Source organism: Theropithecus gelada, chromosome 4 (genome assembly GCF_003255815.1).
Source record: "Theropithecus gelada isolate Dixy chromosome 4, Tgel_1.0, whole genome shotgun sequence".
Taxonomy (NCBI): domain Eukaryota; kingdom Metazoa; phylum Chordata; class Mammalia; order Primates; family Cercopithecidae; genus Theropithecus; species Theropithecus gelada.
In genome coordinates this window covers 84,573,603-84,599,934 of record NC_037671.1, presented here as the reverse complement: position 1 = coordinate 84,599,934, position 26,332 = coordinate 84,573,603, and the positions used below count along the sequence as shown (strand labels likewise).

At 40.3% G+C, this 26,332-nt stretch overlaps 1 protein-coding gene across 30 annotated transcripts in view; it reads left to right on the top strand.

Moving 5' to 3' along the window:
• The first annotated feature begins 10,492 nt into the window (after positions 1-10,492).
• The window catches only part of SNX14 (sorting nexin 14), a 94,648-nt gene continuing 78,808 nt past the window's right edge, over positions 10,493-26,332 (top strand). For 12 of the 30 annotated variants that reach the window (XM_025382933.1, XM_025382926.1, XM_025382923.1 and 9 more), the window contains exon 1: positions 10,996-11,581. In XM_025382933.1, the coding sequence (XP_025238718.1) occupies positions 11,442-11,581 (140 nt within the window). In that variant the 5' untranslated portion in view covers positions 10,996-11,441. Of the gene's footprint in view, positions 11,582-23,260; positions 23,324-26,332 lie in introns of all 30 variants that reach the window. The other 18 variants (XR_003119049.1, XR_003119050.1, XR_003119048.1 and 15 more) reach the window with 4 other exon arrangements.

Here is a 26,332-nt window from a genome sequence, read left to right as displayed (position 1 = left end):
AGTACTGTCATAGCTCACTGCAGCCTCAAACTCCGGGGCTCAAGCAGTCCTCCTGCCTCAGGCTCCCAAAGTGCTGCGATTATAGGCATGAGCCGCTGTGCCTGGTCTCCCGGTTACTTGAAATACACTTTAGCCTCTACTTACGAATTTTAGAATCTCTGTTTCTCATAAGATAAGTAAATAGTATAGTACACTGAGTAGTTTTCCTTCATTTTCCACTTGCTGTTAGGTATCCTTCCTTTCTTACTGTCAGGATTATAATACTTTAAAACTGATTACCTTATACATGCCTCTAGACTAAAGAGAGGCAAAACAACATATATAATGTACTTACCCATCTTTGTCCATCACAGCAGTTTATTTTATATATGCATAGTCTTGCTCACTCTTGAATGCTAGAAATTTTAAAAGTTACCACTTTCTTTCATGATGCATTGAAATACTACTTCACATCAGTTTTCTCTTTGTGCTTCTGATTTCCTTAGATGTTTGGTGATTCTTTACTCATATTTATCAAATAAGGAAATTAGGAAAACTGGTGTTGTCTACTGAGATGGCTTTCTGAAAGTTTTGTGTGTGTGAGAAAATGAGGACTAATAGCCTTTATTTTTAGCTTTTGTGGGAACATTGAGGCAAGTAGGGTACCCTCTCCAGTGTCAGAAGAGTTTTCAATTGCAGGAGTTCTGACCCCTCTCAAGGTTACTCACTTTGAGAGGGAGGTAGACCCTAAAAGCAATTTTACCTATCAAGTCTCAGCCCTTTCACTCCTGCAAACTAGGAGGTCTTGCTTTTTCCTTCCCACTCATTCCTCCCATGGAAATTGGCTCCTGCTGTTTGTAGCAAAATTAATATGAGCCTCATTTCTTCATCTTTTGTATGAAAGAATATGAATTTATCTTTTGTATCTAAATTGTGCAATTTAGTATAAAAGGTGCTAGTTTTAAAATAGAACTGGTAGTAAAACACAGTAGCATGGTGCATCTTCTGAATTAGGAGAAGTCTTAATCTGTATTATCACTTCCATATTGCTGCTCATTTAAAATATATTGTCTTGGAAAAGTCAGTAAGTCTTACTTGGGAAGAGAACGGGTACATAGAGGACATTTTGTGACTAAGGATGCAAATTTAGTGACATTCTTAATTGGGAAAAGCATATTATTTTGGAAGACCTTTTTTGTTTTGTTCTGTTCTTTTTGAGACAGGGTCTCTGTTGCCCAGGCTGGAGTCTAGTAGTGCAGTCATGGCTCACTGCAGCCTTAACCTCCCCGGCTCAAGCAGTCCTCCCACCTCAGCCTCCTAAATAGCTGGGACCATGGATGTGTGCCACAATGCCTGGCTTTTTTTTTTTTTTTTTTTTTTTTTTTTGAGACGCTCTTGTTGCCTAGGCTGGAGCGCAATGGTGTGATCTTGGCTCACTGCAACCTCCGCCTCCTGGGTTCAAGTGATTCTCCCAACTCAGCCTCCTGAGTAGCTGGGATTACAGGTGCCCGCCAACCATGCCCAGCTAATTTATGTATTTTTAGTAGAGATGGGGTTTCACTATGTTGGCCAGGCTGGTCTTGAACTCCTGACCTCAGGTGATCTGCCCTCCTCAGCCTCCCAAAGTGCTGGGATTGTAGGTGTGAGCCACCGTGCCCGGCCAGTTTTTTTATTTTTTGGAGAGATGAGGTGTCCCTATGTTGCTGAGGCTGGTCTTGAACTGGGCTCAAGGGATCGTCCCACCTTGCCTCCCAGTGTGCTGGGGTTACAGGTGTGAGCCACTGCACCTGGCCTGAAAGGCCTTTTTGGAAATAGGTTCAGAAAATGTTTTCGCATTTAGTTTCTGAACATTTAAAGCTAAATGATTGAGAATTTCTTTTTCCCCATTCTATTTAACAGTTTGCCTTTCTGTCTTGTTATTTTCAGCAAGGCAAAATTTTTGGCAGGTAATGCAACATCATTTCTTACTGTGGCAGGGATCTCAAACCTACCTTCCAGATTTGATGTTCTGGGGGTTTGATGAGAGTCCAGGTTAATTTACTTGTGGAATATATTCTATACTTCTGTCAACTCTGTGATTAGGGAGTCTGATTTTCTACATAAAGGCAAGTCAAACTTCTTGAGTCACTTTGCCTTGAAGATATTAAAACAGTTCTTAATTAGGTTTTGTGATATTAAATATTGACTGATACCAAGGAAGAAACTGACTTGCAGGGTTACTGGTACCAACAATCTTGGTTAATTTTTTTTTTCTTTCTTTTTTGAGACGGAGTCTCGCTCTGTCGACAGGCTGGGGTGCGATGGTGAGATCTCGGCTCACTGTAGCCTCTGCTTCCTGGGTTCAAGTGATTCTCCTGCCTCAGCCTCCCAAATAGCCGAGACTACAGCTCAGCTAATTTTTGTATTTTTAGTATAGACGAGGTTTCACCATGTTGGCCAGGCTGGTCTTGAACTCCTGACCTCAGGCCATCCGCCCGCCTTGGCCTTCCAAAGTGCTGGGATTACAGGTGTGAGCCACTGTGCCCAGCCTAATCTTGGCTGAGTTTTCAGTGGTAACAGTATCTGGCCAGCCACACATACAAATGTACATACATGCATAGATATATACACACATAATAGGAAACTAAAGATGGAAATAAATCATTTTTAGTAGACCTGGATCTTTCAGTTAAAATTTATGGACATAAAATGCTCTTAATTTCTTACACTTGTGTCTTTTATTCATATGGCTTTCCCATTCTAACAAGCCTGATCTGTCTTGTATATTCATTTTCCACATATATTTACAAAGGTATAGGTTGGTGAAGTAGAATACTGTCTGTGCATTAATGTAGTTTCCTCATTTCAACGACTTAGGTAATTTTTTCAGTTCTAGATGAGACACTGAAAATCTGTTAATCATTGGGCCATTTGATGGAAGCAGCTATGTACAAACATTTAACCTCTGAGCCTGAGTTTCCTTGTAAAAGATACTTTTCCAGTCTCAATCATATCCTATGAATATAGGATTTGTAGGATCGGGCCCTTTTTTTTTTTTTTGGAAAATTCTGCCTAGAGAACTTTTGACGTTATTTCATTCATGCTTTTATGTGGAGATTTATTTTCACAAAAGAATAAATGTTGCATTAAAAAGTAGACTTAATTCACCCTGTAATTTCTTACATGTATGAACATTTGGTACATTATTTTTGTGATAGCTCTTTGAAATACGACTCTTGAAAGTTGAGGAAGCTAACACTGAAGCCCTGTATATTCTTATATTCTGATTCTGAGGAGGAATACTATCAAGCCCTCATTAGTCCACAAAGCATTATTCCAAGTTATTCCCAAACTTCCCTAAATTACCATGTTAATACATGAATTGGGAGTTAACCCAAATCACATAGATGTTAGCTAATACATGAATCTACTTTGTGGTAGTAACACAATTTTAAAAAGTTTTAGAATAGGTGTTCATATATTCTATGTTTCTTAGTTTTGAAATTCTAGTCAAAATTCTCAATGCTAATAGATGAATGAACCTGATAAGGAAATACAAAACAGTCTAACTGCTAAACCAACCTCCTCAATTTTATTTATGTTAATAATTGTTCTCTAACAATTACAGGGCCACCATATAGTCCAAAATAGCATCGATGTTCTGATTACCAGTGACTCTACCCAAGTAAACTGTCTTTATGCTGAAAGCCCACATATTTATCAGTAAAACATTTTATTGCACCTTTTCTAGTGAGCTTGGTGGTTTTGGAATGATGCTTCTTTTAAGTGGGTTTTCCTCTCCCCCCCCACCTTTTTTTTTTTTTTTTTGAGACAGAGTCTCCCTCTGTTGTGCTCAGGCTGGAGTGCAGTGGCACTATCTTGGCTCACTGCAACCTCCATCTCCCAGGTTCAGGTGAGTCTCCCAAGTAGCTGGGATTACAACTACCATGCCTGGCTAGTTTTTTGTATTTTAAATAGAAACCATAAGTTTAGGTTTAAGTTTCACCATATTGGCCAGGCTGCTCTTGAACTCCTGCCTCAGGTGATCACCTGCCTGCCCCGGCCTCCCAAGGTGCTGTGATTACAGGCATGAGCCACCGCGCCCGGCCTCCCCTCTTTTTAAGAGTTGTTCACAGGATACCAGTGTCCCCATATGAAAATTATATATTTTAAAGATTTAACCCCTATGGCATTAATTACATTTACTTAACCTTGAAAAATCTTGGCACTTTGCCAGATTATTTCATCTTCCATCCTTACTTGTTTTTATTTTCCTTTTTTCTCTGTATACTTGTTTCCTTGATCACATCTACATTACAGTCCCATATCACATCTGTGTGGACTCCTGTTTTAGTGTCAGGGCTTCCTTGATCTCTGTTACGTGCAGTTTTGCATTTCAGCTGTCTGCTGAACACATTCAAGTGCTCTTCTCCATCAGCAACTGTCTCATTAATTTCTCATTTCATATCCAGTCACATTTGATTATTTACTTGAAGAGGCCTGAAATGTCCTCTGTCCAAGTCCTGCCAGTCCTTCAGGAAGTTCAGATCTGGCATAACTCCTTATAAATAAGTTAAACTTTTAAGTGGCACATTTAATTTTACTGGTTCTCTACATCTAGCTCCAGAGTCTACAACAGTATTGTCATATAGAAATGAAATGCAAACCACATATGCAATTTATTTAAAGTTTTATGGTTTGGCCCCAGTTCATCCTTTCAGTGTTATCTTCCATTAATACTGTCTATAAAGAAACTGCCGCGTTTTGTTTCTTTGGCTTGTCTCACGGTTTCTGATGTCTTGAATTCTGCCCCATTTTCTTCAACCAAAATAGGTTAAAGTCATCTTACTATAGGCACATTAGAACTACCAATATCATATCCCTGAGGAATAAGTACAGTTTGGAGAACATTAAAAGTCTTGGCTTTGCCTTCTAGGGACAAATAAGGCTATTTGCTGATTTTTCTTCTTTTCTTGGTTTTGTTTTTTTGAGATGGAGTCTCGCTCTGTCACCCAGGCTGGAGTGCAATGGTGCGATCTTGGCTGATTGCAACCTCTACCTCCTGGGTTCAAGCTATTCTTCAACCTCAGCCTCATGAGTAGTTCGGATTACAGGCGTGTGCCACCATGCCCAGCTAATTTTTGTATTTTTTAGTAGAGACAGGGTTTTGCCATGTTGGCCAGGCCGGTCTCAAACTCCTGACCTCAGGTGATCCGCTTGCCTCAGCCTTCCAAAGTGCTGTGATTACGGGCATGCGCCACTGTACCCAGCCTTTATTGTGGTATAGGTTTGTGATACAAAAAATTTATCAACCTCTGCTTAAAGATAACTTCAGGAGCAAAAGTATAGTTTCACTATTGTTTTTTAGACAGGTCTTGCTCTGTTGCCCAGGCTGGGTTGAAGTGGCACCGTCTTGGCTCTCTGCAGCCTCCACCTCTGGGGCTCAAGGAATCCTCCCACCTCAGTCTGGGACCTCAGGTGTGTGCCACCGCACCTGGCTAATTTTTTTTTTTTTTTTTTTGAGGCAGAGTCTTGGTCTGTCGCCCAGGCTGGAGTGCAGTGGCATGATCTCAGCTCACTGCAACCTCTGCCTTCTCAGTTCAAGTGATTCTCCTGCCTCAGCCTCTCGAGTAGCTGGGACTATAGGTACTCGCCACCATGCTTGGCTAATTTTTGTATTTTTAGTAAAGATGAGGTTTCACCATGTTGCTCAGCCTGGTCTGGAACTCCTGACCTCAAGTGATCTGCCGGTCTCAGCCTCCCCAAATGCTGGGATTACAGGCATGCACCACTGTGCTTTGCCCCTAATTTTTGTTGTTGGTTTTTTTCATGTACAGAGGTTTCACCATGTTGCCTAGGCTGAAAGTCACTGTTTTAAAACATGTGATGTCATTTGAAAATCTGATATTTCTACGCTTTGCAATAGCAGGAACCTTCAGAATCATTTAAATTATTACTGCTACCCTTACAGTTTATTTTTTTGGCAGTGTGTATCTGGTAATTACAATCTTCTTTCCTTCACCATGGTAAATAATAGTTTCATATGTTGCTTTACATAGTAGAAAACATGATGGAACTTGGCAGAGGCTGAAGAGTAAATAGATTTAAACCAATTTAAAAATAATTGTGTTAACATCTGGAAACTCAGTACTTGCAAGGGACTATCTAGATAGGGATATTTGTCATAGGTGTCTTAACTCTAGTAAAAAATTGCTCTAGTTCTGCCATCAGTGTTTCTGTGAGCATTCTTAAAGCTTTCTTTTTAGCCACAAGAAATAACTGAAAGCTGATGTTTTTATATATAAGCATTTTTTTTTTTTTTTTGGTAGTGATAGAACTGTTCTTTGAACATCTGGGGACAGCAGAGTTCTTAATTGTCTTGAGTACTTAAGGATATATCTTGAATTGTTTCACAAAATTGAAGACCATAGGCCATAACGCTAAAACTTCGGACTGTTTTAGAATCTTGTGTTCATGTGAGTTAAAGAAAAATTCAAATGGTAACTGTCTTTGAATATATAAGGGAAATTTTACAATAAAAAATTTCAAAATTATTATTCAAGATTTATACTTAGATATATTATGTTGAGCTTATTTTCTGGAATCAGCTTACCAAAAGAGGAAAAGTTTATTTTTAGTGAAGGTAAAAATTGATTTTAATTATTTGGTAGCAACCCTTACTAGTAGAGTAAGAGCTGAAGTACCAATATTAGTGATTTTCGCAGTTCTGAACCAAGCCTGGTTGCATGGTAGTTTTTAGGACAACAGCAAAGAGCTTTAATTTTTATGTTTTGGGAAATAGCTTGTGAGAGGTAAGAAGGATTGCAAAGTTTTTCCAAAATATTTTATGAAGTTAGTGAAGTCAGTTGAAATCTGTATTTAAACATTTGAAGGGATATATAGTTAACATTTTTTAAATGAAAGGAAACCACTGTCTGCAGTTCAGAAATAAGATGGAGTGTTTTATTTATTTAAGGGGTAATTTTAAAAGTAAACAAAAGCATTGGCCTACAAGCCTACAAGAGAATGATGTTAGATTGTAAGTGCTTTTTCTAATCTTTAATATTCATCAACAGGTGAGTATATTTTCAGTTTCCAAGCAGTTATTAACTTACATTTTCTGAAATTATAACTAACTTCCTACTTCTCCAAAAGTGAGACTTAAGAGGATGGCTATTTCATCATAAATTAGAAAAATGACTACAAATATGAAATGGTTAAATTTTTTGGTACTAAGATAATGAGACCATCCAGAATTTTATGATCAAAACATGGCTTTTAACCAGGGAGTATCTGTAGTTGAGCCACTGGCTCTATAACGTTGTTAGTTCTTTGTATCTTCCCAAAATGGAGGTTTTACCTCATGGCCGTAAAAATAAAAGAGGGTTAAATGTGAAAATAATAACTGCATTTTGAACATCTCAGACCCTCCACTCATAAAAATTACTTAATGTTCCTCTTCCTTGCATTACATACTTTCCATTGTAATAAGTTCCTGCTTTGAAAACCAAGGAAAGGAACATTTTTTGAAGAAGGCAGTTCAGTGGCTTCTTTAACAGGTGTTTTATCCAGAGGTTGATCTGTAGGGATAGATTGTAGGGGAGAAGAGGGTGTTATGAAACATAAAATTAAGGCTGTAAAAATAACATTAGGGATGCCACAAAAGGTGAAATATAAACCATTATCATTTGAGAAAAGGGAAAAACAGGGCTTTGAAAATGCCTGTCATTTGATAGGAGGCATCTGTAAGGGAGGGACTGAAATGGCTCCCAGGGGTACCATCCTCTTCCCGATATACCTGTGCCATAAAAATAGTGACCCTCAGCACGTTAAAATGTGGTTTCCATTCAGGGTCATCAGAATTTAGGCCTAATTTCTGCAATTCAGGTATTCAGCATTACCTTGCAAAATTATTGTACCAACATAAAAAGCATTTTGCTGGTGTGGTGGGGAGAATCAGGTTAAATTAAGTAGAAGCATTTTGAAAACTGTGCCTAGTACTTCATGACTTCTGAAAATTATAAGCGAAAACAGAGATAAGTCCTATTCTTTGCTCACATTATTTCCCACAGGCCTTTCCAGATCTTTATAGCTAAAAATTTCCCTTTCGCCATTAACTGTCATTAAGAAAAAAAAAAGATTACAGTCTTTATGTATAAAACTGCTGCCCTTTATAACATTTTATGTGACTTGTTTGCTTCACTAGATTGTAAGCCTTTGGAGGTCAGAAAAAAATGCATCTAAATTAATTGTTATCTGCCACCACATCTAGCATAGTGCCTTACACTTACTTGCTATTCAATAAATATATTCATTAAAATAATGGACATATTACTGGATTGCAGTTTAATGTCTATGAGCCGTTTAAATACATTATCAAATTTTAAACTTTTTATAGTTTGTCAGTGTACACCTAGCACATATGTGACCTTTGCAGCATTTATTAAAAAAAAAAAAACATTTAATTGTACTGGCTCTCCACAGCTAGCAGAGTCTATAACAGCACTGTGTAGTAGAAATACAATGCAAGCTACATATGTAATTTTAAGGTTTCTAGCTACATTAAAGTAAAAATACATTTAGGCAATTATTTAATTGTAATTTAATATGTATAAATTACATATTAAATTACATTTTATATGTATAAATTTAATATGTAATTGCCTTAAAACTAACTTTAATTTACAATTAATACAGTTTTCATGCTAAGTCTTCGACATCTGATAGGTACTTTACACATCACGAGTTAACGAGCCACATTTCAAGTGCTCAGTGGCCACATGTGGCTTCTGACTATTGTATTGGACAGTGCAGATGTAGAACTTTAGCGTAGGCAGTCAGCCTTTCTGGACCTCAGTTTTCCTAGAAATCAGGTATTTAATATGTCATTTTCATTTTAGGTTGTTGTAATCCAAATAAAAACTAATTGGTTTAGCTCATTGTCATGTTTATAAAGCCATAAAATTTGAAAAAAAAATTTTGTATTAACCATTGTACAAAGATATTTAACAGGCACTTTGCAACTTTCCACGAATTTTAGTGGCCCCCCCCCGCCCCCCGGTCAATTTTATGAAGATAGCTCTGTTTTAGAGTTGAGGTTGGAGTGAGATAGATCAAGTTAATCTTGCTAACATGTTGCTAGTAGGAGATAGAGCTAGTTTCAGAACCAGCGTTGATTGTGGATATTCCATATAACCTCTCGAAAGTTCAAAACTTAATAAGGTTGGGGAAAAAGTTTTGAGCTCTGTGTGTGTAAAGGTGGATTCTACACCATAGGCTAAAGACATTTAATGAAATGTTATTTCCTTAGATGAGATCCGTAGCGACAAAAAAATTTAAGTTTCTTAATTTAGTTGTGGAAATTCTCTGCCATAAAGAATTTCCTCGTGGCAGAAGTTTTTTACGTTTTTTTCATTTTCTAATCATAAGAGCAATTTGGAAATTTAAATTGTCTATTATCTAGTTAACTTATTCTAATTGCCTCTAAGAAATCAGATGGGAAATAAGTCTTTTAATTGGATATTGTAGTGATGTCTGATTTGAATAGAACTCAAAACATTTTGTCTTTAAAATATACTGGCTCTTGGTGAAAAGAGTAATTTCAAAATAAGGCTTTAAAAGGAAGCAAAAATTTTAAGCAGAATAAAAGGCAACATAATTTACCAGACAAGTTAATAACTTACATTATTTGTCATGAGATTAGGTTTTTAAAAAGTAATTTACAAAAGTGTAAAGCACTCAAGTCCATAGGAGGCACTTGATACATGTAGATCCACTCAACATACACCTCATATATTTTAGTATAAACAGATAATTCAAAGACGCTTAAAAACTGCCAAAGTGAAATAAATGTTTAAATATGTATCTAGAAACATTTTTAAAAAGTGGTAAGCTTTCCTGTGATGTTACATTGTAGTCTTTTAAATGGTTTAGCCACAAACGGAAAAGTGTATTTGTGATGTTTAGACAATACCTAATCGTGAGGATCAGTGAAATTGTTTACTTTTATACACCACTGTGGAATTGGTACCACCATTTTGCAAAGCAGTTTGACTATCAAGAATATTTGTTTTTACCCTTTGACCCAGTAATTGTATTAAAGTTGATTCTAAATAATTAGAAATGTGCATAGGTTTATGATCAAGGATGGTAATATCAGTGGACTTTAGTGGTTAGCAATAATGGAACAAAGGATGGTACATTCTGATAAAGGAAAATAATGCATCATTAAAGATCCATGTTTTTGTAATACGGTAAAATATTCATGAAACTACATACACCATTAAAAAAATTTGTTTCCCCACTTTGAAGGGTAAGATCCTAGGAAAGAGAGATGACAGGCGCGGGCTTTGTCCTTAGAACGTGTTCAAATCCCGGTTTTGTTAGTTTTATGATCCTAAGTTCCTCTGTCTCAGTAGTTTACCTGTATAATGATTGAAACTATACTACTGTACCTATACCATGGGGTGAATGCATGAAGGTCAAATTAAAGTGCTTAGTGCCCCGCCTAAGTAAATTTTAGCGATAATAGTCTTACAGAAATAAAAATTTAGAAATGTGATGAATTAGTAAAGGGAAAACCCCATGAGACTCTATAAGAGGGATTTTACCTAATCTGCCAACCTGCCTCGTCCAAGCACTCGGATTTTGGTTGGGTTCCCGAGGCCGGCGTGAATTGAGCTCTACCTTGCCCGTGAGCGCGCAAAAGAGATTTTGTTGGTGGGGTGGCGGCCTGGTGAGTTGTATTCTTTATTCTAGGGCTGTTTTACTCGCCACCCACCTGGCCCCCAACACGCCCCCTTTAAAATACCGACTCAAAGGCGTCCTCCCATCCCCCTCTCCCTTAGGCGTCACGCAAAGCTCGGACCTGGGCCGACCCGGAACCGAGTGTACGGTGAGGCGCGGAACGTTGCGGGGGTCGGGGAAGCGCTATCACCCGCTCCATCCCTGTGCAGGTTCGTATCACGAAGACTACAGTTCCCAGCAGACTCCACGAGCTCCGGTTGCCCCTCAGGCAGCGCCCGGCGGCTACGGGAGGCTGTAGTTTCTTCTGGGCTCGCCACAACCTTCTTCCCTCTCCTCCGCAATACAGCAGTTACCGGGTCCTGGGGCTGTCCTTTGATTTCCGGAAATGGCCAGTCGCCAGTGTTGTCAGAGTTTCCACGGAAGACTGCGCGCTACTCCGGCCAGGAGGGCGGAGCGGCGAGACGCTAGAGGCAGTGCGCTGGGTGACGACTTCGGGCACGTTCTACGGCCGTTCATCTGGGCGGCTGGGGACGGCGGCCGCGCACGCGCGGCGGGGGGCATGGGGCGTGGGGCTGGGCCCAGCCGGACGCGACCGCAACCTGCGGCGCCTGACTGCCGGTAGGCGGTTGTGTGTGTGCGCCGCCGAGTCGGTGGGGCGGGGACGCGAGGTGTGGATGGGGGCTCTCCTTGACCTCTGGCTTAGCTAGTAGCGCAGCCTCGGCCTCGCAATTACGGAGATGGTGCCCTGGGTGCGGACGATTGGGGAGAAGCTGAAGCAGCGGCTGCGGCTGGACGTGGGACGCGAGATCTGCCGCCAGTACCCGCTGTTTTGCTTCCTGCTGCTCTGTCTCAGCGTCGCCTCCCTGCTTCTTAACAGGTAACGCCGCAGCGCGGAGCCGGGGCGGCGGCTTTTCTCCGAAGCTGCGGACGCCCGGCCGGTGCTGCTTAACCGTGCAGAAACCGCGTAGCTGCGGGACTGGGGTCCAGTGGGGAGAGCGAGCTCCGCAGAGGAGCGGCCTCGGGGAGCTCGGCCGAGCGTTGGGGCCGGAAGCACAGGCCGGTGGGGTGGGGTTGATTGCCTCCTTTCCCGAGGCTGCTTCGTCTCCTGAGCTACCTTTTTCTCATCCATTTCTCAAAACGAGTCCTTCATCTTCGTTGCTTTTCAAAAGTGAAATCCGTGTGTGGACTCAAATTGAGACTGTACAGAGACAGTCAAGTCAGCTCACGGAGGAGGGTTCGATCGTAGCCGCAATTTTAGGCAAAATCCGCACACCCCCAGCGCGTTCTTCCATCCCCCCACTCCCCACACCCTCAGCTTGCAGCTGAAGCTTTTCCCGCAGTATTGTTGAATAAAATAGACGGCCATAAAGATTTGTTGGACAGAAATCAGAAAGCAAAGTGGTACCTGTCGCAACGTCCCTAGAATATTCTTAAGAGGACTTGATGCCCCTTCCCCCACCACAAAAAACCTGAAATATTCCGAAAGGTTAAAGTTGGTAAATTCAGTTGACATTTTGAAGTCAGAAGATTCTGCCCTCGAAAGAGACTTGTTTTCCTTAATTTTGCTGTTTCAAGAAATTGTTGCGATGCAATTGGTAGTAGAGGAGACTTTTCCATTAAAATTAACACCAGATTTGCTTTTGGTGGAAGAAAATCTGAGAGTTGTCATTGACAGCATCCGCATACTGTTTTCTCTGATGTTTTGAACAGACAACCATTCTTACTCTTTATCTTAAGGTAGTTGATTCCCAAGGATAGCAACGGAGGAATGCACAAGGAATTTGGTAGCTTCATTTTTCTCCGGCATAACCGTTATTTGTGACTATGTTGAAGTTGGAGTTCTTCCCTAGAAGTGGCCTTGCTTTCTTGTTGATTCTTGGTTTAAATATTATTGAGCTTAAATAGTAGTTGATGTTTTACTGAGAAGTGTGCTTTGTAATGGTGAGATGTTTGAACTGTAGAAGTGTGGGAGAAGTGGGATCCTTAACAGAGGGAAAACTAATTATTATTTGGTTTCTGTCATCTGGAAGGTATTCCAAGCTAGACTAACAGGTTTAGTACAAAAGACATGTAAGCTTCATATGATTTTTATTTTATTTTTTTTGAGATGGGGTCTCACTCTCTTGCCCAGGCTGGAGTGCAGTGATGGGGTCTCGGCTCACTGCAACCGCCATCTCCCGGGTTCAAGTGATTCTCATGCCTCAGCCTCCAGAATAGCTGGGACTACAGGTGGGCACCACCATGCCCGGCTAATGTTTTTGTATTTTTAGTAGAGACGGGGGTTTCACCATGTTGGCCAGGCTGGTCTCGAACTGCTGATCTCAAGTGATCCACCCAAAGTGCTGGGATTACAGGTGTGAGCCGCCGCACCCAGCCCATGTGATTTAACTTTTGTTCATGGATTCTTACCTACCTCTTTTGGTAATTGGGTCAGTTTAGGTTTCTAAGGTAGGACAGCCTTCTAGTAGGAGCAGGTTGAACTAGATTTCTGAGGTCATCTACTTATGGTCATAACATTGAGTGTTATGTGTTATTAAAAAGCATAGGATGCCATCTGATCTGTATACCATCTAACCTGTACCCTGTATTTCTTTTATGCAGAGAAGGTAGGAAATACACGTAAATGTTACTTGAGTGGTTGGGTTTATGAGTGAAGCTGTTTTTGCATATGTTTTGATGTTTTCCATTTATTCCTGCTGTAGTCAGCAAAAGTGATTTTAAATACTGTAGAACTGTCTTGAATAAAGCAATGATTATGTATCCCTTTTGCAGGAAAAATCTTTTGGAAGGTGCCGGATGGTGTATGTAGCATGCTTTTCAGTGTATATGTGTGATTAAAAAAGAAACTTATGTGTGTATTCACGTACACACACACACACACACACACAGATGATAAGAGTATCTCTGAAATGTTGTTATACAAGAAAACATGGGCCCTTCCTGAGATGGGGTATACTAGGTACATCTATTCTGAAATAAAAAATAATTTTTTATGAAGTTGATCCTTGAACAGTGCAAAGATTAGGGCCACTGACCCCTGTGAAGTCAGAAATCCGAGTGGAACACCATGGGATCCATACAAAGTACCACTAATGATACTGGGAGTACTCCTGAGAAGCAGAGAAAAGTAATGACATTACAGAAAAAGCGGAAATGCTTGATATGTACTACGAATTGAGGTTTGCAGCTGTTATTGCTTGCCATTTCAAGGTAAATAAATTGAGTGTAAGGACCGTTGTGAAAAAAGAAAAGGAAATTCATGAAGCCGTTGCTGCAGCTATGCCAGCAGGTGTGAAAACTTTGTACTTTTTGCAAAATACCTTTTTATGTTGTATTGAAAATTTAGTTTTTATGTGGGGTCTGAATTGCTATGAGAAAGGCGTACACATAGACTAATGCTATTCAAAAACAAGTGAAGTCATTGTATAACAGCTTAAAGCAAAAGGAAGGAGAAGGATCTAAAACTGGATAATTTAATGCCAGCAAAGGATAGTTTGATAATTTTAGGAAGACGTCTGGCTTGAAAAATGTCAAGAGAACCAGAGAAAAAGCCTCTGCTGACCAAGAGGCAGCAGATGAGTTCCCAAACACCATTCAGAAAATCACTGAGGAGAAAGTATTAAATATATCTTCCTGAACGCGTGTTTTTTTTTGTGAAAGCAAGTTTATTAAGAAAGCGAAAGATTAAAAGAATGGCTACACCATAGGCAGAGCAGCCTTGAACAGGTTTTTAATGCTGATGAAAGTGACCTGTTTTGGAAAAAATGTCACAAAGGACATTTATTAGTAAGGAAGAGAAATGAGCACCAGGATTTAAGGCAGGAAGATATACGCTAATTCTACTGTTTTATGTACATGCAGTTGGGTTCCTTGTCTATGAAGTGTCTAACCCCCTAGCTTTGAAGGAAAAAGCTGCTAGTCTTTTGATTATATAGGAAGGCCTGGACAACAAGAACCTTTCTTTCTGAATTAATTTCATTGATGCTTTGTCCCTGAAGTCAGGAAGTACCTTGCCAGCAGGGATTGCCTTTAAAAATTCTTTTGATACTGGACTATGCCCCTGGCCAACCAGAACCCCATGAGTTCAACACCAAAGGCATGGAAGTGGTCTACTTATCCCCAGACACAATGTCTCTAATTCAGCCTCTAAATCCAGGGGATCATAAAGACCTTTAAGGCATTACACATGGTACTCTGTGGAAAGGATTGTCAGTGCTGTGGAAGAGAACTCCAGTAGAGAGCACATCATGAAAGTTTGGAAGGGTTACACCATTGAAGATGCGGTCATTGTTATAGAAAAAGCCGTAAAAGCCATCAGGCTTGAAACAGTAAATTACTGGTGGAGAAACTACGCCCAGGTGTTGTGCATGACCTCACAGGATTTACAGCAGAGCAATCAAGGAAATCATGAAAGAGATTGTGGATACGACAAAAAGGTCTTTCAGGATAAGGATCTTAGAGAAATTCAAGAGCCAGTAGACATCACACCAGAGGAATTAACAGAATACAACTTGATAAAGATGAGTGCTTTGGAACCAGTGCTAGACAATGAGGAAGAACACTTTGAAGAAACAGTGCCAGGGGCCAAATGCAGTGGCTCATACCTGTAATCCCAGTGCTTTGGGAGGCCAAGGTGGATGGCTCACTTGAGCCCAGGAGTTCAAGCCTGGGTAACACAGTGAAACCCCATCTCTACAAAAAATACAAAAAATTTAGCTGGATGTGGAGGTACACATCTGTAGTCCCAGCTACTCGGGGGGCCGAGGTGGGGAAGATCAGTTGAGCCTGGGATGACAGAGTGAGACTATCTCAAAAAAAAAAAAAAAAAGAAAGAAAGCAGTGGTGCCAGAACACAAACTGACAGTAGACAATCTGGCAGAAGGTTTTCAATTATCAAGACTGCTTTTGACTTCTTTTATGACATGGACCCTTCTATGATACTGGCCCTGAATCTAAAGCAAATGGTAGAAGAAAGATCGGTACTATATAAAAATGTTTTTAGAGAAATGAAACAGCAAAAAAGTCGGGCAGAAATTATGATGTATTTCCTTAAAATCGAGTGTGCCTGCCACTTCTGCATCTCCCTCTACCTCTTTCGCCCCTGCAATTCCTCAGACAGCAAGATCAGCCCCTCCTCTTCAGCGTACCTAATGTGAAGACAATGAAGATGAAGACCTTTATGATGATCCACTTAATAGTAAATATATTTTCTCTTCCTTATGATATTCTTAATAGCATTTGTTTTCTCTAGCTTACATCATTGTAAGAATACAGTATATAATACATATACAAATTAAGTGCTAATCAACTGTTACTATATTGGTAAGGCTTTTGGTTAACAGTAGACTATTAGGAGTTAAGTTTTGGGGGAGGAAAAAGTTGTATGTGGATTGTTGACTGCAGGGAGACCAATGTTTCTATAATGTCTTTATCAGACTTAGGAATTAAAATTATATTAGCCCTTTTATTTATTTTTTTGAGATATTCTCACTCCATCACCCAGACTAGACAGTGGCATGATCTTGGTTCACTGCAACCTCCACCTCCTGGGCTCAAGCAGTCCTCCTACTTCAGCCTCCCAGTAACTGGGACTATAGGTTGAACTAATTTTTTAAGTTTTTTTGTGTACAGACGAGGTCTCACTATATTGCCCAGGCTGGTCCCAAAAACTCCTGACCTCAGGAGATGCACCTGCCTCTGCCTCCCAAAGTGCTGGGATTACAGGTGTGAGCTGTCATGCCTGGCCTAGCCCTTTAAATGAGCAGTTCCCCCGCCCCCACTGAAACAGTTTGTATAAGGTAGGTATCTATTTCGTGAAAGTTTGTTAAAACCATTTGGGCCAGGGGCCTTTTATTGGTAACCAGGATTCTAATCACTATTTTAATTTCTTTAATGATAATTGCTCTGTTCAAACTCTCTAGTTTTTCACTTACTAGTTGCCAGCATTTTTATCTTTTAAAAAATTTATTTAAGGTGGAATGTGGTGGCTCATCCCTGTAATTCTAGCACTTTGGGAGGCCAAGGTGGGAGGATCACTTGAGCCCAGAAGTTTGAGATCAGCTTGGGCAACATGGCGAAATCCCGTCTCTGCAAACAAGTAGTTGGGCATGGTGGTGTGTACCTGTAGTCCCAGCTACCCAGGTGGCTGAGGTGGGAGGATCACTTACTTGAGCCTAAGAGGTCGAGGCTGCAGTAAGCTCTGATCATGTACTTGCATTCCAGCCTGGGGTGACAGAGCGAGACTCTGTCTCAAAAAAATTTTTTTAAAGTTATTTTCTATAGGTTTTCCATTTATTAATATATAGTTGTTCATAGTCTTATTTTTTATTTCAGTATAGCTACGGTTACTTTTTTCATTCTGTGTTTTATATATTTGTATCCTTGATCTGTCTTGTTACAAGTTTATCTTTTTAATTAACTTTTGATTTTGAAAATTTCTAAGCATACGTAAGAGAGTGTAAAATACTTGCAAGCATCCATTACTCAACTTTAACAACTATCCATATTTTGCCATATTTTTTTTTGCCTAATCTTTTTAAGAAACATCTTGTAGAGTGGGTGAGGTGGCGCATGTCTGTAATTGTAGCTCTCCGGGAGGTGTAGGTGGGAGGATCACTTGAGGCCAGGAGTTGGAGACGAACCTGGGCAACATAGAAAAATGCTATCTCTCTCTCTCTCTCTCTCTCTCTCTCTCTCTTTTTGAGATGGAGTCGCACTTTGTCGCCTAGGCTGGAGTGCAGTGGCAGGATCTTGGCTCATTGCAATCTCCACCTCCTTGGTTCAAGGAATTCTTGTGCCTCAGCCTCCCAAGTAGCTGAGTAGCTGGGATTACAGGCGTGCACCATCATGCCTGGCTAATTTTTGTGTTTTTACTAGACTCCCAACATGGGGTTTTGCCATGTTGGCCAGGCTGGTCTCAAATTCCTGACCTCAAGTGATCTGCCCACCTCAGCCTTCCAAAGTGCTGGAATTACACACCTGGCCAGAAAGACCCTGCCTCTACCGAAAAAGAAAAAGAAAAAGAAAGAAAAAATAGCTAGCCTATGGTCCTAGCTACTTGGGAGGCTTAGGTGGGAGGATTGCTGGAGCCAAGAGTTCAAGGCTACAGTGAGATGTGATTGTGCCCCGACACTCCAGCCTGGGTGACAGAGCAAGACTGTGTCTTTATAAAAGATAGAAAAAAAAAATCACTTCTATATAAAACTATATTACAAAATTAACAATAATTGGTTAATACCATCTAGTAACTACTCCATAATAAAATTTTCCTTGTTGAGTAAAAATGTATAGTGCAGTTGTTCTAATTGGTATCTAAACAAGTTCTCCTCCTATTTGGTTGCTACATCTCAAGCTTTTCTAAATGTCTTATCATCTAGAATAAGGGTTGACACATTTTTTTCTGTAAAGTGTTAGGTAGTAAACATTTTAGGCCTTGTATACCATGCTAGGTCTCTGTTGCGTATTCTTTTTAAAAAACCCTTTAAAAATGTAAAACCTTTCTTAGTATGAGGGGTATACAAAAACAGGTATACTTTGGCCCACAGGCCATCATTTGTCAACTGCTGATCTGGAAGGTCCCTCCTCACCATTTCTTTCTCCTTCACATTGACTTGTTGAGGAAACTGGATCATTTGTTCACATTCTGGATTTTGTTGATGGTTTCCTTGTAGTGTCTTGCTTTTTAATCCTCACATTTGTATTTTTGGTAGTCAGAGTGTTTGATCTATAGGCTCAATTGGATGTAGTTTTGTTTTTTTTTCCCGTGGGGGGAGTGGTGCAAGTGGGGGAGTGGTGCAAGAAGACTTTAGTGATGCCATGTACATTCCATTGCATCACATCAGTGGATATGTAAGATGGGGTTGCTTCATTTTTAATGGATTCAGTTAATGTCAGCTGATAATGTGTCCAACAAACTTACTCTTTGGTTTTGCCATTTATTTATTTCCTGAGTCAGTTACTTAATTATGGGTTACAACATGGTTATTCTCTAATTCTTTCATTTCTTCTGTATTTTTAAGTTTGAATTCTTTTTTGTAGAATTGCTTTACTCCATCCATTAGGTCTATTTAGTTATTCTGATAGGCAGTTCAAATTGGAAAAGTAGGATAAATGATTATTCTTTATCAATTCTTAGAGGAGTAATTGGTACCCTACTAACCTCCCTTAGTATCCAGTTAGAAGTTTGGTTGTTTTATTAATTTTTCCAAAGAATTAGCTTATATTTTGTTAATTTGTCATTGTTATCTATTTTGTTGATTTCTGCTCTTGACTATTTCCTTCCTTTTTGTGTGATTGGATTTATTGTTTTTCCCCCCAAGTTTCTGAATGCTTAGCTTATTGGTTTTCAGTGGTTTTTTGTTGTTGTTGTTGTTTGTTTTTTTTTCATTATACTTTAAGTTCTGGGATACATGTGCAGAACGTGCAGGTTTGTTACATAGGTATACACATGCCATGGTGGTTTGCTGCATCCATCAACCCATCATCGACATTAGGTATTTCTCCTAATGGTATCCCTCCCGTAGTCCCCTACTCCCCAACAGGCCCTGGTTTGTGATATTCCCCTCCCCTGTGTCCATGTGTTCTCATTGTTCAACTCCCGCTTACGAGTGAGAACATATGGTGTTTGGTTTTCTGTTCCTGTGTTAGTTTGCCGAAAATGATGGTTTCTAGCTTCATCCATGTTCCTGAAAAGGACATGGAACTCATCCTTTTTTATGGCTGCCTAGTATTTCATGGTGTATATGCGCCACATTTTCTTTATCCAGTCTATCATTGATGGGCATTTGGGTTGGTTCCAAGTCTTTGCTATTGTGAATAGTGCTGCAGTAAACATACGCATGCATGTGTCTTTATAGTAGAATGATTTATAATCCTTTGGGTATATACCCAGTAATGGGATTGCTGGGTCAGATGGTATTTCTGGTTCTAGATCCTTGAGGAATCACCACACTGTCTTCCACAATAGTTGAACTAATTTACACTCCCGCCAACAGTGTAAAAGTGTTCCTGTTTCTCCACATCCTCTCCAGCATCTGTTGTTTCCTGACTTTTTAATGATTGCCATTCTAACTGACCTGAGATAGTATCTCATTGTGGTTTTGATTTGCATTTCTCTAATGACCTGTGATGATGAGCTTTTGTTCATATGTTTGTTGGCTGCATAAATGTCTTCTTTTGAGAAGTATCTGTTTGTATCCTTTGCTCACTTTTTGATAGGGTTGTTTGTTTTTTTCTTGTAAATTTGTTTAACTTCCATGTAGATTCTGGATATTAGCCCTTTGTCAGATGGATAGATTGCAGAAATTTTCTCCCATCCTGTAGATTGCCTGTTCACTCTGATGATAGTTTCTTTTGCTGTGCAGAAGCTCTTTAGTTTAACTAGACCCCATTTGTCAATTTAGGTGTTTGTTGCCACTGCTTTCGGTGTTTTAGTCATGAAGTCTTCGCCCATGCCTGTGTGCGGCATGGTATTGCCTAGGTTTTCTTTTAGGGTTTTTATGGTTTTAGGTCTTACATTTAAGTGTTTAATCTATCTTGAGTTAATTTTTGTATAAGGTAGAAGGAAGGGGTCCAGTTTCAGTTTTCTGTGTGTGACTAGCCAGTTCTCCCAACACGATTTATTAAATAGGGAATCCTTTCCCCATTTCTTGTTTTTGTCAGGTTTGTCAAAGATCAGATGGTTGTAGATGTGTGGCGTTATTTCTGAGGCCTCTGTTCTGTTCCATTGGTCTGTATCTCTGTTTTGGTACCAGTACCATGCTGTTTTGGTTATGGTAGCCTTGTAGTATAGTATGAAGTTATGAAGTTAGGCAGTGTGATACCTCCAACTGTGTTCTTTTAGCTTAGGATTATCTGGCTATATGGGCTCTTTTTTGTTTCCATATGAAATTTAAAGTAGTTTTTTTCTAATTCTGTTAAGAAAGTCAGTGGTAGCTTGATGGGGATAGGATTGAATCTATAAATTACTTTGGGCAGTATGGTCATTTTCACGATATTGATTCTACCTATCCATGAGCATGGAATGTTTTTGCATTTGTTTGTGTCCTCTCATATTTCCTTGAGCGGTGGTTCCTCTTGAAGAGGTACTTCACATCCCTTGTAAGGTGGATTCCTAGGTATTTTATTCTCTTTGTAGCAATTGTGAATGGGAGTTCACTCATGATTTGGCTCTGTTTGTCTATTACTGGTATATAGTAATACTTGTGATTTTTGCACATTGATTTTGTATTCTGAGACTTTGCTGAAGTTGCTTATCAGCTTAAGTTGATTTTGGGCTGAGACGATGGTGTTTTCTAAATATACAATCATGTCATCTGCAAACAGAGACAATTTGACTTTGTCTCTTCCTATTTGAATACTGTTTATTTCTTTCTCTTGCCTGATTCCCCTGGCCAGAACTTCCAATACTATGTTGAATAGAAGTGGTGAGAGAGGGGATCCTTGTGTTGTGCCGATTTTCAAGGGAATGCTTCCAGTTTTTGCCCATTCAGTATGATAATGGCTGTGGGTTTGTCATAAATAACTCTTACTATTTTGAGATACATTCCATCAATACGTAGCTTATTGAGTTTTTAGCATGAGGGGGTGTTGAATTTTATCAAATGCCTTTTCTGCATCTAGTGAGATAATCGTGGTTTTTGTGATTGTTTCTGTTTATGTGATGGATTATGTTTATTGATTTGTGTATGTTGAACCAGCCTTGCATTCCAGGGATGAAATTGACTTGATCACGGTGGATGTGCTGCTGGATTCGGTTTACCAGTATTTTTTTGAGGATTTTTGCATCAATGTTCATTAGGGATATTGGCCTGAAATTTTGTTTTTTTGTGTGTCTGCCAGGTTTTGGTATCAGGATGATGCTGGACTCATAAAATGAGTTTGGGAGGAGTTCCTGTTTTTCTGTTGTTTGGAATAGTTTCAGAAGGAATGGTACCAGCTCCTCTTTGTACCTCTGGTAGAATTTGGCTGTGAATCATCTGGTCCTGGGCGTTTTTTGGTTGGTAGGCTGTTACTGCCTCAATTTCAGAACTTGTTATTGGCTTATTCAGGGATTTGACTTCTTCCTGGTTTAGTGTTGGGAGGGTATCCAGGAATTTATCCATTTCTTCTAGATTTTCTGGTTTGAGTAGAGGTGTTTATAGTATTCTCTGATAGTAATTTGTGTTTCTGTGGGATCAGTGGTGATATCCCCTTTATCATTTTTTATTGTGTCTATTTGATTTTTCTCTCTGTTCTTTATTAGTCTGATTAGTGGTCTATTTTGTTAATCTTTTCAAAAAACAAAAAAACCCCCAAAAAACCAGCTCCTGCATCCGTTGCTTTTTTGAAGGTTTTGTGTGTGTGTGTGTGTGTGTGTGTGTGTGTGTGTCTGTCTGTCTGTCTGTCTGTCTCCTTCAGTTCTGGTTTTCAGTGTTCTTTATGACTGATGAATATAGGGTTTTTCCCTTTTCTTTCCGATTGAAGAGCTACCTTTAATATTTCTTGTAGAGTAGGTCTGGTATTCATGAAATCCCTCAACTTTTGTTTGCCTGGGAAAGTCCTTATTTCTCCTTCATGTTTGGAGGATATTTTTGCTGGAAATACTATTCTAGGGTGAAAGTTTTTATCCTTCAGCACTTTAAATGTGTCATGCACTTTATGTCATATGTCTTTCCTGGCCTGTAAGGTTTTCAGTGAAAAATCTGGTGCCAGATGCATTAGAACTCTATTGTATGTCATTTGTTTCTTTTTTCTTGGTGCTTGTAGGATCCTTTCTTTATCCTTGACCTTTGGGAGTTTAATTATTACATTCCTTCAGATAGTCTTCCTTAGGTTAAATCTGCTTGGCATTCTTAATCTTCTTGTACTTGAATATTGATACCTTTCTCTAGGTTTGGGATGTTCTCTGTTATTATCCCTTTGAATAAACTTTCTACCCTGCTCTCTCTACCTCCTCTTTAAGGCCAGTAACTCTTAGATTTGCTCTTTCAAGGCTACGTTTTTGATCTTGTAGATGTGTTTTGTTATTTTGTTCTTTTGTCTTTTCTGTGTATTTTCAAATAGTCTGTCTTCAAGGTTAGTAATTCTTTCTACTACTTGATCACTTCTACTATTGAGACTCTAATGCATTCTTCTGTATGTCAGTTGCATTTTTGAACTCCAGAATTTCTACTTGATTCTTTTATTTCAATTTCTTTGTTAAATTTATCTGATAGGATTCTTTATTCCTTCTCTGTGTTATCTTGAATTTCTTTGAGTTTCCTTAATACAGCTATTTTGAATTCTCCATCTGAAAGGTCACATATCTTTGTTTCTCCAGGATTGGTTCCTTGTGCTTTATTTAGTTTGGTGGGCCGTGTTTCCATGCATGGTCTTGATGCTTGTGGATGTTTTTCAGTGTCTGGGTATTGAAGAATTATTTGTTGTAGTGTTTGCATTCTGGACTTGTTTGTATCCTGTCCTTGGGAAGCCTTTCCTGATATTTGAAGAGATTTGGGTATCATCTACATTTTTGGTCACCGCAGCCGTATTTGCATTAAGGGGTAATGCAAGCCCAGTAACGCTGTGGTTCTTGCAGAGTCACAGAGCTACCTCCTTGGTGGTCTTGGATAAGATCTGGGAGAATTCTCTGGATTACAAGGTAGAGTCTCCTGTTCTCTTCTCTGACTTTCCCCCAATCAAGTGGAGTCTCTCTGCTGAGCTGCCTGGAGCTGGGGGAGGGGTGACACAAATAACCCTTTGACTGCCACCACAAGGAGTGTGCTGAGTCAGATCTGAAACCAGCACAGGCGCTCGGTCTCATCTGAGGCCCACTGTAACCACTATCTGGCTACTGACTATGTTAGGGCTCTATAATCAGCAGGTGATGAAGCCAGCCAGGCTTGTGTCCTTGCCTTCAGGGTGGCCCTGGATACGGGGTGGGTCCAAAGATGCCATCCAGGAGCCAGGACCAGGAGTTGGAAACCTAGAAATCTACCTGATGCTTTTTCTACTGTGGCTGAGCTGGCTCCTATACCAAAAGACAAAATCCTTACCACTCTTCCTTTTCCCCAGGCAGAAGAGTCTCTCCCCATGTCAACTACCACCGTAAGCCCATGAGAGTGCTGCTAGACTCTTACCAATCTAACTACTACTGTCAATGTTTACTTAATGCCCAAGGCCTCTTTATTCAGCTTGTGAATGGTGCCAGGCCTGCAACTCACCCTTCAGGGCAGTGGGCTCCCCTTTGGCCCAGGGTAGGTCTAGAAATGGCATCTAGGAGCCAAAGCCTGGAATTGGGGACCCCAAAAGCCCTCTTGGTCCTCTACCCCACTGGCCAAGCCGGTACCTCAGCTGCAAGACAACATCCCCTTTACCTGTTTTTCTGCTTTTTTGAAGCAGAAGAAGTCTCTCTTTGTAGCCATCAGAGCAGCGAATGTGCTAGACACATCTGAGGCCAGCATATCTCAGAGTCTTACCCAAGACCTAACTGTGTGACTACCTGGTTACTGCTGCTGTTTTATTCAGAGTCCAAGGTCTCTTTAGTCAGCAGATGATGAATCTGCTAGGATGGGTCCTTCCTTTAAAGGCAGTGGGTTTCCTTCTGGCCCAGGGTGTGTCTAGAAGTGTTGTCTGGGAGCTAGGATCTGGAATGAGGGCCTCATTACTCTGCCCAGTTCCCTGTCTTCCTGTCCCTAAGATGGTATCGCGCAAGTTGAAAGACAAAGTTATCTTTACTTTCCCCTCTCCTCTCATCAAGCAGATGGAAAGGGTCTCTTTTGGACCTGCAAGCTGCGCTGCCTGGAACTTGGAGAGGGGTTTCACAAGCCTTCCCTTAGCTGCCCTGGCTGATGTCTCACTAATTCACATGCCCTCCAAGTCTACTGGCTTTGAGCCCCAGCACAGTAGTAGGACTTGCCTAGGCGTTACAGTCCTTGTGGCCTAGACTGCCTTTCAAGTTTACTTAAGACCTTTCAAGTTTATTTAAGAACTCAGAGCACTTTAACCTGTGGTGTCAAGGATTGCTGAAACTCAGGTTTGGACTACTGGGATGAGCGGTTGCCTTCTGGCCTGGACATGTGTAAATGCCCCCTTTCTGGGCATCAGCTAAGTTCTTCCTGGTGTTGGCAGCACTGAGTTTCAGTGCAAATTCTCAAATTGCTGTGTTGTCCCTCCCTCAAGCCATGTGCTTTCCTTTGCCATGTGGCCACTTCTGGGGGCTGGAGAAGAGGTATTGGCAATTTCAGGATTGCCTTTGCTACCCTCTTCCATGCCTCTTTAAGCGATATGAACTTAAAATCATGTACTGTGATCAGTCACCTGGTTTTTGGTTCTTAAATGAAGGTTTTTTTTTTTGTTTAGATAGTTGTTAAATTTGGTGTTCCTGTGGGGAGGATGATCAGAGGCTTCTATTTGGCTATCTTGTTCTTCCTCTCTCTCTCTTTACGATTCTTTTGTTTACTTTTTTTGCTGTTTGCTTGGCTATCGTTTCAGTTATCTCTGTAGTGAACAGGTATTTTTCTTGCCCATGCCTGTCACCTCGCTCTTGTCCTCTTTGGGGCTGGTCACTTGGGTGATGATGGCCAGGCCGTCTGTGGGTATGTGGGATGCCAGCTATTGACCTCTGAAATCTTTTTTTTTTTTTTTTTTAGACAGAGTCCCGCTCTGTCGCCCAGGCTGGAGTATAGTGGTGTGATCTTGGTTCACTGCAACCTCCGCCTCCCGGGTTCAAATGATTCTCCTGCCTCAGCCTCTGGAGTAGCTGGGATTACAGGCACACACCACCATGCCCGGCTAATGTTTTTGTACTTTTAGTAGCGATGTGATTTTACCACGTTGACCAGGCTGGTCTCGAACTCCTGACCTCAGGTGATCTGCCCACCTCAGCCTCCCAAAGTGCTAGGATTATAGGCGTGAGCCACTGTGCCTGGCTACCTCTGAAATCTTAAGAATCAAATATGTCACTTACTCACCAGTGTCAACTTCTTTCATTTAATCAGTCACACTGTCCCTGCTTCTTGACATTTCAATCTCTTGACTCTACTTTCTATATGTTGTCCCTCTTCTGTTGTTAGTTACTTTCTGATGCAGTTTAGAGTCAGTCTAGCTTAGATACATAGCCTGGTCCATCAGTCGCTTCATGCAGTATCCTTAACTCCATACCTTCCATTCTACTCATCTGTCAAAATCCAAATCTGGGATCAGTAATGCTGTTTGCTTTTTTTAGGTTCATATTCTGAAAACTGAATATTGGTGGAAAAGATCCCACAACTGAAAGTTCATTGTGTTCAGCCTCAGTAATGTCCAGCAGTTCCCCAGGAACTTCTCTTCCCTTCTCCGTGGCAACTGTGTCAGAATTTCCCCCGTCTTCTAGAACCTCTGTTATTTACTCCCTGTCATACTACCTTTGTCATTTACTCTCAGGATCTCCTGTTTTATTTAAAAGCCATTATATGGCTTTTAATTCTTGTTACCAAATCTATAAATGTAACTGCATATTCATTCTTCTATGCATCCTGTGTAGTATTGGGAAACAGATAGCTCTATAATTTATAACTGTTTCTTCCATTTAGATTATCTGGATCCTAACAACTCCTATCTTGTATAAGATATTATTCACCCAATTATTTCTGTTTTTCTACTTCTTTCCCTCTTGCCTCCTTTTCTCCTA